The 10,756-nt window shown below is 34.8% G+C and overlaps 3 protein-coding genes across 7 annotated transcripts; 1 reads left to right on the forward strand and 2 right to left on the reverse strand.

Moving 5' to 3' along the window:
- Positions 1 to 221: 221 nt before the first annotated feature.
- Positions 222 to 4,948, reverse strand: LOC138931969 (TELO2-interacting protein 2). 3 transcript variants are annotated; one of them, XM_070293335.1, is made up of 7 exons: positions 4,681 to 4,948; positions 2,456 to 2,678; positions 1,522 to 2,224; positions 1,313 to 1,441; positions 1,066 to 1,227; positions 775 to 981; positions 222 to 683 (listed from the first exon to the last, which is right to left on the reverse strand). In XM_070293335.1, the coding sequence occupies exons 3-7, from the start codon at positions 2,056 to 2,058 to the stop codon at positions 411 to 413; spliced, it is 1,308 nt and encodes a 435-aa protein (XP_070149436.1). In that variant the 5' UTR covers positions 2,059 to 2,224; positions 2,456 to 2,678; positions 4,681 to 4,948; the 3' UTR covers positions 222 to 410. The 3 variants fall into 3 exon arrangements, with proteins under 3 accessions (XP_070149436.1, XP_070149437.1, XP_070149439.1); XM_070293336.1 differs by lacking the exon at positions 4,681 to 4,948 and having other exon boundaries at positions 2,456 to 2,720; XM_070293338.1 differs by lacking the exons at positions 2,456 to 2,678; positions 4,681 to 4,948 and adding an exon at positions 2,333 to 2,449.
- On the forward strand, positions 4,503 to 10,047 carry Abi (tyrosine kinase Abl). Of its 3 annotated transcripts, none has more exons than XM_070293332.1 (5): positions 4,503 to 4,620; positions 5,076 to 5,741; positions 6,174 to 6,500; positions 6,632 to 6,889; positions 7,048 to 10,047. In XM_070293332.1, the coding sequence occupies exons 1-5, from the start codon at positions 4,608 to 4,610 to the stop codon at positions 7,209 to 7,211; spliced, it is 1,428 nt and encodes a 475-aa protein (XP_070149433.1). In that variant the 5' UTR covers positions 4,503 to 4,607; the 3' UTR covers positions 7,212 to 10,047. The 3 variants fall into 3 exon arrangements, with proteins under 3 accessions (XP_070149433.1, XP_070149435.1, XP_070149434.1); XM_070293334.1 differs by having other exon boundaries at positions 4,539 to 4,560; XM_070293333.1 differs by lacking the exon at positions 4,503 to 4,620 and adding an exon at positions 4,654 to 4,832.
- On the reverse strand, positions 7,474 to 10,605 carry Fntb (Farnesyl transferase beta subunit). The gene is made up of 8 exons (XM_070293339.1): positions 10,500 to 10,605; positions 10,149 to 10,256; positions 9,863 to 9,988; positions 9,506 to 9,744; positions 9,085 to 9,385; positions 8,780 to 9,021; positions 8,326 to 8,644; positions 7,474 to 7,716 (listed from the first exon to the last, which is right to left on the reverse strand). The coding sequence occupies exons 2-7, from the start codon at positions 10,251 to 10,253 to the stop codon at positions 8,455 to 8,457; spliced, it is 1,203 nt and encodes a 400-aa protein (XP_070149440.1). The 5' UTR covers positions 10,254 to 10,256; positions 10,500 to 10,605; the 3' UTR covers positions 7,474 to 7,716; positions 8,326 to 8,454.
- Positions 10,606 to 10,756: the final 151 nt, after the last annotated feature.

Here is a 10,756-nt window from a genome sequence, read left to right on the forward strand (position 1 = left end):
TTATTACTTGCAATCATTTCATTGTTTCCTCAACACAGCAAATATAATAGTTTTTAAATTGTTATAAACTACACACATGCACATATGCAAATATTTCGATTATTCATAAAAATTGGACCATTGTATACACGCTCTTTTTTTATTTGCTTCTCGTTTACGTATTTTGTGGAAAAGAATGAATAATTAAAATAAATATGTTGTAAGAAAAATGTTTACTTTACAAATAATTATATATTGATGATTTTTTTTACATCATAAATAAAATATCTAAATACCTATTGCGTTTTATTTATGTATTATGTACTTTTACATGAGAGAGTAAAATACCTTTACCAGAGCAGCATTCACACACATTATGATATAGAATACATTGTATATACAAATACGCGATTGCATCCGTGTCACGTAAGTTATTCGAAATACTTGATATCGCCACTCTGGCATACCACCGGCAAGCTATTGCTGAGTACCGAACGCATTCGAACATCGTTCATTACTGCACAGCCTACGTTCGGCGATAGTTGGTACAGCATGCAGATGCAATCTTCCAGATTCTGCATAATCGCACCATCGAACACTGGTGTCTCCGTCAGATCGAAATGCAGTTTTAAAAGCGCGGTGTAAAGTGGAGTACAGTGGGCTGCCACTCGCAGGCGGAACATCAACAGGAATGTCTTTGCGGTCTAAATGAGAGGAAAAAATAAACTATCATGCAAATGCTCCATTATTTATTTCATACTATATAGCCGAGCATTATTTTAAAGTATATCATACCTCCAATGTTGCCTTCAATGTTCTTAAATCTGTATGATGTTCGCAGTATTCGGCGAGTACGTCAGTGAGAGTTTTGCACCATTTGGCACAGCCTATATTTGTAATGAGTTGAGGTAAACTTGACATGTATGCATGTCGTAATTTAAAATTCTGTTCAAATTCCATATTGTCTATTAAAGTGAAAAGAACGTCATCGCGCGTCGTCCACTATAAAAACAAAAAAAGAAAATAAAAGTTGCGATGATACTTTACATGGATTCCTGAATGATCTATAAGTAAAATTAAGCTCACCTCAAATAAATTTATAGTATTATCCCAATGTTCGATAGTAGGTAAAAGACTAGCCATGCAGGAATACAAAGGAATAATATATCTTACTTCCTTTTGATGGGATAAAATTTCCAGAATATGATAGATTGCTTTAGCATAGCCAGTATCTATCAGTCCTTTTTTCTAAAATATTTTATCAAGTAAATATATATATATATTTATATAATGATAAAATGTTGGGTAAGAGTAAGATTTTGTTAATAGTTACCATATAGGAATGCTGTATAATCTGGTACATACATTCCAGGCCTATCACTACATTATCAGGAAAATAGTCATCGAGAATGATTAATGCAGTTGGCAAAACATCTCCAATATGATTAAATAAAGCTGGTTTCTATAAAAGAAGAGAAGGAAGCACAAATAATCTAACAATATAAAAAGTATAAAAAATTCAAATTAGGAAAAACTACTCACTTCTGCTTCTTGTAAGATCCATCTGTAACATGCCACAGCTGATGGATAAGTTTTCCAGGTATCCTTTAATAACTTAGGTCTTAGCAACAACAATAAGCTAATCAAATTTTCATCCTCTGATATAAACTGGGAGACGTTTTGACAGGAGTATAAATCATAAAAGCCAGCTAGTAATTCCTTGGAAATAGAGACGCATTCAGCTGTATTCCAAATATTCCTCTCATTGTGCTCACCGATAAGTAATAACAAATTTATGCCAAATGTTTTAATTGTCCCTGTAGCGTTGCATAGCTGCAAATGCTTCTCCTTGCAAATGTTGGAGATATGCTGCAGCATAGATCTGACGTTGCGCAGGTTTCTTTCCACGACAAGCCTGCATTCCCTAAAGTCCTTCTCTTCGCATGGACGTTCCATCCCGATCGTTCTTTGGGGCGCGAAACTTCTCTGAATCAGATCTATACATGGCGTCCAAGAATCGTCCTCGCAGAAGTCTCCCCTGATCTTTAATGTTTCCAGCTGCTTCAGCAGATTATCCATTTTCGCGACTTGATAGATTTTTAAGATTCGATGACTCCAGACCTAGAACGAGACACGTCCTCGTAATCGCAACCCCTTCCAGACGTATCTCACACGTCGAAATTATTTCGCAAATCGTTTCCCGAAACGATTAGCTGCCTCAGCCGTTTGAAGGGCATTCTGTCATCTGCAAAAATCGAAACTTTTCATCTGAGGATCGTTAGAGGTACATACGCCAAAACGATTGATCGCCGGATGGACCAAAGTGAAGTTTCGGGATGAAATTAAATATCACCTGTCACGCGAAAATGATCCGTGTACGACTTATAGACGATAGGTTTGCGGAATCGCCACAATTTCGACGACAACATGCATTTGCTCGTATCTCCATGCATGGACTTAGAAGAATTGTACTTACCGTGATTCACACCGGCTTCGACTTTTAGATCGGTCTCGCCTATGGCGTATATGTGACGTGACGATGGCTGGATGCGACGCAGCAGATACGAACGCGAGGGCGCGAAATTGAGAATTGTAAGGATTGCAAATAATTACAAAGATGTGAAAAAATTCATGTATCTCTTGCGAAATAGTCTCCGGCACGGGAATGCTCAGCGTACGGACATGTCAAAATGATGCATCTATAATCAGGAGGATAATAATTATACGTACGTGAACAATCAGGCACATACGTACAGTTTGTAATTCGCATGATATGATATCTCTCGCCGATGCCACGATCGATATGTCGCTGCGATATATCGAGTGTCGCGATTTGAATTCTCGAAACCATATTCAAGCTAAAAAGGAATCAACTTCCTTTTCTAAATATACAGGGTGTACCTGAAATGATGCACTGAACTTTAGGAGCGTATTCTAGAGGTCAAAATAAGACTTTTTTTTCCCTATTTCTTCATCATTTCAAATACACCCTGTATATATATATATATATATATACTGGGTGGCCCATTTTAATCCATCCAGTCGAATATCTCAAAAACCAAGCCCGGAAGAGAAAAATGTTTCAAACAAAAGTTGTGTGGCTTCAAGGGGGCCATAAGATGGTGACAATGATTTGACCTTGGAAAATCATTTGAAGGTCATGTGAAGGTCAACTTTAAAATCTTAAATGGGAACTCCCATTTTTTATTTAGTATTCTTGTAGCTGACATCGAGAGCTTTCCAAAATACTATAATAAAGTATTTTTTTATTAAGTACTTTTTGAGTTATTTTATATTTTAATCTGACATATTTTGATATAAAAAATTAAATATCTCGTAAAATATTTAGTTTTTGATAATCTTACCGTAATACTTCTATGTACAGAATAATGAGACAAATCAATTAGTATAAAAAAAAATTGTTTTTAAGAAAATTATTTACAATGTATTTTTTTAAACAATTATTTGTTTTTTTTTTGGCACTAATTAATTTGTCTTATTATTCTGTACATAGAAGTATTACGGTAAAATTATCGAAAACTGAATATTTTACGAAATATTTTATTTTTTATATCAAAATATGTCAGATTAAAATATAAAATAACTCAAAAAGTAATTAATGAAAAAATACTTTATTATAGTGTTTTGGAAAGCTCTCGATGTCAGCTACAAGAATACTAAATAAAAAATGGGGATTTCCGTTTAAGATTTTAAAGTTGACCTTCACATGACCTTCAAATGATTTTCCAAGGTCAAATCATTGTCACCATCTTATGGCCCCCTTGAAGCCACACAACTTTTGTTTGAAACATTTTTCTCTTCCGGGCTTGGTTTTTGAGATATTCGACTGGATGGATTAAAATGGGCCACCCAGTATATATATATATATAATGCTTCAGTTGTTTGGTTTGAAGGGGGTCATTTGATGGTAATTTTTATTTGATTTTGGATTAAAGTCCAGAGGCTTATTTTAAGATCAATTTAATTTTTTTTTAATTGAACCCCCTATTTTTTTATTGCATCTTATAGCATCTTCTTGAAACCTTTTCAAAAATATAATGAAGTATTTTTTCATTAAGTATCTTTCGAATTATTTTATATCAAAATATATCAAATTAAGATATAAAATAATTGGAAAGATACTTAATAAAAAAAATACTTTATTATAGTTTGAAAAGGTCTCAAGATGGGCTATAAGACTGCACAATAAAAAATAGGGGATTCCATTAAAAAGAAATGAAATTGACTTTGAAATAACTCTTGATCCAAGGTTAAATGAAGATCACCATCAGATGATCGTCTTCAAACGAAACAACTTCTGTCTGAAGCATCTTGTTTTACAACCAAAAATAAAAAAGTTTTCGGAAGGATAAATTAAAATGGAGCACCCTGTACATATACAAAATAAAAATTCGTAGTCTAAAAAAGGAACAAACCTGACGATATCGATTCTATCGCGATATACATATATCGCAGCGATTCAATTGTATCGTTCGCGCGATATGTCGCAGCCATTTTGCTCTTTCCGTATGCTTTTTTTATACGTATATATATAATATAATATAAATTTCGGGAGTTTCGGTAATTATGAAAATTAATGAGGCTGTGTAGTAGCTGGTAGTTGCAATATGGCTGAGTACCGTTAGTTGATTTTTTATTCCTTTTATTTATCTCTCTAGATTATTCGTTGTTTGTACGTACCTTATATAATCGCGCGACCAGAAACGTACGTACTGTATACATTGCTCTATCCCTCTAGCAGTTTCCTCCATCTTGTTTTCCGTATACCTTTAGACGCCGCCCCTGTCATAATCTAATTTTTCGCTTCGACTCCCTTCGTGGAGAAGAGAGTGGCAAGTATACCTATTGGTAGAAATTGGCATATCCCCTTGCATCCACCTTGAAAACAAAATAATTATTTATAATGATAAAAATATTATTTTAAAAATATATACGCGTACGCTTGTCTTTTTATTTCATTTAATTACTCCTCTGTGCCTTATTGTTAAAAATAATAATTATTATAGTATAATTTTTCTATACGATATATACATATATATATATATATATATTTCTTTTATATTATCTGCGAGAAGGATCAGGTTCCTACTGCGTATCATCAGGAGTCGGCAGTGATTCTGAAGTCATGGCTGAATTGGCGGCACTTCTGCGACATGAAATTCCTGAGGGAAGAAACAATCTGGCCGACAGCCATACAAATTTAGAGAGAGTGGCTGAATATTGCGAGGCAAACTACTTCCAAGCGGAAAATAAAAGAATTGCACTGGAGGAAACCAAAAATTATACCACGCAGTCTTTAGCCAGTGTTGCATATCAAATAAATACTCTGGCTTACAATTTTCTTCAACTGTTGGACTTGCAGACGTCTCAGCTTGCTGAAATGGAAAGTCAGATGAATCATATTGCTCAGACAGTTATGATCCATAAGGAAAAGGTTGCCAGGAGGGAAATTGGTGTCCTAACGGCCAACAAGATGACAACTCGTCAGTACAAAATTATTGCTCCTGCGAATCCTGAAAAACCAATTAAATATGTCAGAAAGAGCATTGATTACACAATCTTAGATGATATTGGACATGGTGTGCGTAGCTGCGGTACACCACGAAGCAAGCAGAGAGGTGGTAGTCAAGGCAGTGTTCAAAGTTTAGGTGCTGCTTCTACAGGTTCAGGCTTAGGTGCCGCTATGGTAGGACCTGCCCCTACCACTAAACCACCTACGCCACCTCAGACAGTGAGAACTGGTAAGAGTTATATATACATATACGTAATGTGTACAGAATGTTTGATACAAATCTTACAATTTTTTCTACATATAGAAAAATATGGATTTCTTGTCCTATTGTCATTTATAAGGATAATCTGCAATTGTACTACAAATTGTCAAACATTCTGTATGTACAGGGTGTCCTAGGAATATTCTGGGACACCCTGCATAAGTGTTAGAGATTGAACGAGTGCTACACAAACTTGTAAAGGTGTACTTTTTCAGTTGCGGTTATAAAAAAATTAAAAATCATTTCACTAAGGTATTTACTGCTTCTTTGCTTGCATGTGTGTCTCTTCTTTCTTTCAGCTTCTAAATGTTACACCATTCTATTTGTTACATCCAATGTGTTAAGTGTATACTATATGAATCAGAGATGTGGCAAATAATATCAAAATTCTTTATATAGGAACATTGAGTAAAGGATCGCGCGAGTATAGGACCCCACCAGCCGTAGCTCCACCACAAGTACCTAGTCACTACGCGCCCAACTATCCGCTCGGTCATCCCAGGCGAGATCGTGGTCCAGGATACAGCACTTTACCATTGCATGCTCACAATACATCCCATGCGAGCCACAATGCCAATCATAACGCGCACACTAATACCATCAATCAACATACTGTGCCACAAGTGGGAACAGTACATCCTCTACAGAGTCATCCGCAGACGCCACCGCCAGCACCGCCTAGTGTTACCGCGAGCTATGCGCAGGAGCAGCATAACAGTATGCCTCGTAAGTAACAAATATAGATATTACGATTAATATTAATAATATATAACATTGATGTATATGCTATATATTATATAATACTGATAACTTATATATATTGCACTATTTAATATATTATGATTTCTTACCATCAGCTCCACCCTCGCCCTTGGTAGGACTGAGCGGCGACATGACAGAATACACTGGACATCATACTCTACCACACAGATTATCGCATCAGATTAATCGTAGCAGCGGTGCGAACAGTCCGCCCTTGCCGCCGCCTCCACCACCGGAACAGGATGAACATCCTCAATTCGGCAGACCGACTTCATCCTCTGGTGCTATAATGCCGATCGTGCCGGATGAGGAAGATTTGCCTGGATGGGTGCCAAAAAATTATATTGAGAAAGGTAGAGTCTCATCTTTTCTGCTTTCATTGTTATAAACACAAAGTTATATTTATTAATATTACAATATCAAGAGAGAGCTGTTTGGTACATATAAATCTAAAGAATGTAATAATAATATATATCAATAACACATATAATAAAAAATAACGTCATTGCAGTGGTGGCCATTTATGATTATTATGCGGATAAAGAAGATGAGTTAAGTTTTCAAGAAAGTTCTGTGATTTATGTGCTCAAGAAGAATGACGACGGATGGTGGGAGGGGGTGATGGACGGAATAACAGGATTATTTCCGGGCAATTATGTTGAACCATGCGTATAACTACATGCAATAATTGGATATATCAAAATAATTATCAGAAGACTGCAATTTTTAGACATTTATCATACATGTACATGTTATTCATTGCATTTATATTAATTATCAACATCGCGATAATGTAAACGAAAGTTACTTATCTCACTTTTCCTTTTAACAAATCAATCATTCTATTGATTTGCATTTATGAGTATGTGGGAAATAATATTTTGAGGCTCATTGAAATGTTAAAATATAATTTTTATTGTATTTTTTATACGCGTTATTTTATAATTTATTGACAAATGTACAAAAAGAATTCAAATTATTTAAGTATCAGTGTTTTATACAAGTGATATTGCACTTGTATCAATTAATAATCTGCATGCGATGCAGTAGTCGGTGCAAAGAGAGAGAAAAAGAGAGAATCCAAAGTAGCATAAACTTCCTTTATAGACTTTACGTCATTTCGGCTTATTCACGTCCTCTCGACTCTTGCCATGCCTATAGTCGTGCGATATGCCAAGTACTAATTGATCATCACCATGTAATATGTAAAACAAAGAAGAAATGATGATAAAGTGTTTGATTGTCGACAAAAATAATTTAGTCAAGAGTTTCGAATCAAATACTAAGAAGCGAAATTTTTATATTAACATAAAAAGATGTATTTTTCTGCATTTTTGGTATTTCTTCGCGGAAATAGATATTGAATTATATAGTAGTAGTATTATATTCTATTAATTATGTATCTCTCCCCCTTATATATATATATGTATATATATATATATATCTATGTATAAGAGATTGTATGTTGCAATAGAGATCTTTTACCTCTATGAGTGTATTTTGCATTTTTATTTGCAATATGATCACATAGGCAATTGGGGGAAAAAAAGAGAGAGAGAGAGAGAGAAAGAAATTTCAGACGAAAGAGTTGTAGCATTCCATATAAAGGAATGTAATAAGTAACTGCATGTTTTTTTTTTTCTTTATAGACTTTATTAACATAAAATTAGGATAGGGAAAAGATGCGATCTTTTTGAATTTTCAGTGTCGCGTTGGTATAATGTGACTTTTTGTATCTTTCCTTATCACAAAATTATGAAAGTTCATATATAAATAACTTTCTACATACACATCATTGGTCAGTTCAAGTGTTCAAGTTCCATCTTCTTTTCAGGATTCTCTTTTTTTTCTTTTTCTTCTTTTTAGGAAAAACATACAAATATGGTGAATATATTTTTGTAAATAGCTAAGACACTCATCAATCGGGTATCGGTAGCGTAGGGAAATACTCGTGTGCTTTTTTTGCAGCAGAGTATCCCACATTGTAAACAGGATGGATTACCTCCACCTTATTCGCATGTCTCATTCCGACAATCGATTTTATCGGTGAGTTTTGCGCGACTGATAATCCACTAAGAACATAACATGTGTGATATATGTCGCGATTCCTGAGAGAAAAAAATGGACTTGATTGCGATGCGCGATTAACATCATTAAACTCCAAATATATATTTATATACATATGTATATACAATAACACGATTGTAAATACATGGAATATATATGTGTAAAATGTTACGTACTTTCCAGGCTTGTCTAAAAGACCGCCATGTGGATTTTGACAGCAAGTTAATATATACTCTTGTAAGGCCTCTTGATTGAACAACCAGTGGTCGGATGCATTAAACGTCTTTCCCGTTGACAAGATAGCAGATATTAATGGGAATGTCCCACCTTGCCAAAACGAATAGCAACCGTCCACCAATTTGTTCGTACGTCCTTGGAAACCACCCTCCAGACGCATTTGTTTATTTACTATCCATCTCTGCGAAAAAAATGGCAAAGATATGAATGAAAATCGAATCGCGATTCTAAACAGAAGTCTTACCAACAGCTCTGGTAAATGGCACAATTCTGTTTTCCCGAGCATTACGAGTGCTGCCAGAGCGCAATAAGCGTATCCGCCGTGAGCCTCCATTCCTGGACAACCGCCAAAACCACCTTCCCACGTTTGACATTTGGCTATCCATTCGGCGGTGTCCTTAAACATGTCTGGTGTATATACATTTGTCAGCTTAGCAGCGGCGAGGGCGCAGTACGCTCCCCGTATGTCTACCTCGCCGTTTTCGTGCATACAGAAAGAACCATCTTCTCCGCGTAAGGAAGATAGAAAGCGTTTCAGGTTCTTTCTAAAATTATCAAACAAATCTTAAAGATGTTATACATAAATGCGTATGACGAGTTTTAAAATAATATTACAAAAAAAATTGAATATAAAGTATACTTTTTATATCTAGAGTATACTTTACCTATCTATCACATCGTATGCCTCCTGTGTACCAATAGTGCATAACGCGTTCACTGCTGCGTACGTAGAAGCTAAATGTGGGTATTGTCCTGGACCTCCTCCAAAACCGCCTGTTGGCGATTGACATTTGGCTAGGAAACCTGCTATCTTGGAATATTCCTCGTTCTCCAAGCGTTCTCCTAATATCGCAAGCGAATGCAATATCCAAAAACAGAGCCATGGTCTGCTGGAGTCTAAGCACTATCATTATTATAAACATTCGATAAGTTCTTTATCGTTACAAGGAAGAATGATATCTTAAATCTTTCTCACAGAGCAACATTTATATGCATAGTTTTGTATTAAAAGTAAAAACTACCTCATAAGCTTCGCTTAAATGAGTAATTGCTTTCTTTAAAAACTGAATATGCTTTGGCCTAAGTAAAATAGGATCCGTGTCCTTGCACGATCGGTAAAACTTCAGCACTGTCTCCTCGATACGAGCCTAAAAAGTTATTACAATAGAAAACGACAAGATAACAAATTTTAATACAATAATGTACAATTACAGCATTAAAAATTATATATAATACAAGAGAATAATATGTTCGATGATATAAATACGTATACTTATTTTATACACTTTTGTAGAGAGACCTACTTACCTGTTCGTTTGTGGTTGCTGTTTTATATCCCTCGTCATCTTGTCGTTGTTTTAATATTTCCTCATAACTTCGACCTGTGTGTAGGCCTAATTCCGAGTTCGACATAATCTGTGAATAATAAAAATAACAATGATGTGTGTCACAAATCTCTTAATAAAAATAATCTGTTGTTCAAAATAAGGTATTTCAATAATCCAGAGAGAGAGAGAGATAGTTTATTTCATAATTTTATTATATAAAATATCCGCCAAGAGACCCATTAGAGGTTAAGAACGCTTCTTGCTACATATCACAGTTTACAGAATTTTGTATCGTGTATTTTTATATGACACATTATAATGGCGTACTTACGCTTAAAATTACGTTAATATGTTATTAAATATTATTATATATACAATATTAACGAGTATTACGGTTATACTCATAACCTATCTAATTTTGGTGTCGCTTGCATAGCGCGATGTAAGGCCGGTATTGCATGGCTTCAACTGTCATTTTCACCGAGTAAGCAGATCACTCTGATTGGCTGAGAAACTTGCAAATACTTTACGTATAGAAAAAAATATATAATATATAAATATAAATATATAATATATCAATATATAAGA

Source organism: Polyergus mexicanus, unplaced genomic scaffold (genome assembly GCF_030449975.1).
Source record: "Polyergus mexicanus isolate NDT 795.1 unplaced genomic scaffold, iyPolMexi1.0 SCAF_3, whole genome shotgun sequence".
Lineage (NCBI taxonomy): Eukaryota > Metazoa > Arthropoda > Insecta > Hymenoptera > Formicidae > Polyergus > Polyergus mexicanus.

What these genes read in the sequence shown, in the direction of transcription:
- LOC138931969 (XM_070293335.1), bottom strand. Translation starts at nt 2,058, where the DNA reads ATGGATAATCTGCTGAAGCAGCTGGAAACATTAAAGATCAGGGGAGAC. An exon ending in ATACTATAAATTTATTTGAG is followed by an intron (nt 982 to 1,065) that starts GTGAGCTTAATT and finishes TTGTTTTTATAG; the next exon opens with TGGACGACGCGCGATGACGT. An exon ending in CATTGAAGGCAACATTGGAG is followed by an intron (nt 684 to 774) that starts GTATGATATACT and finishes CCTCTCATTTAG; the next exon opens with ACCGCAAAGACATTCCTGTT.
- Abi (XM_070293332.1), top strand. An exon ending in GCAGCATAACAGTATGCCTC is followed by an intron (nt 6,501 to 6,631) that starts GTAAGTAACAAA and finishes TCTTACCATCAG; the next exon opens with CTCCACCCTCGCCCTTGGTA. An exon ending in AAAAAATTATATTGAGAAAG is followed by an intron (nt 6,890 to 7,047) that starts GTAGAGTCTCAT and finishes ACGTCATTGCAG; the next exon opens with TGGTGGCCATTTATGATTAT.
- Fntb (XM_070293339.1), bottom strand. Translation starts at nt 10,253, where the DNA reads ATGTCGAACTCGGAATTAGGCCTACACACAGGTCGAAGTTATGAGGAA. An exon ending in ATTTAAGCGAAGCTTATGAG is followed by an intron (nt 9,745 to 9,862) that starts GTAGTTTTTACT and finishes TAATAATGATAG; the next exon opens with TGCTTAGACTCCAGCAGACC. An exon ending in CTTTTAGACAAGCCTGGAAA is followed by an intron (nt 8,645 to 8,779) that starts GTACGTAACATT and finishes TTTTTCTCTCAG; the next exon opens with GAATCGCGACATATATCACA.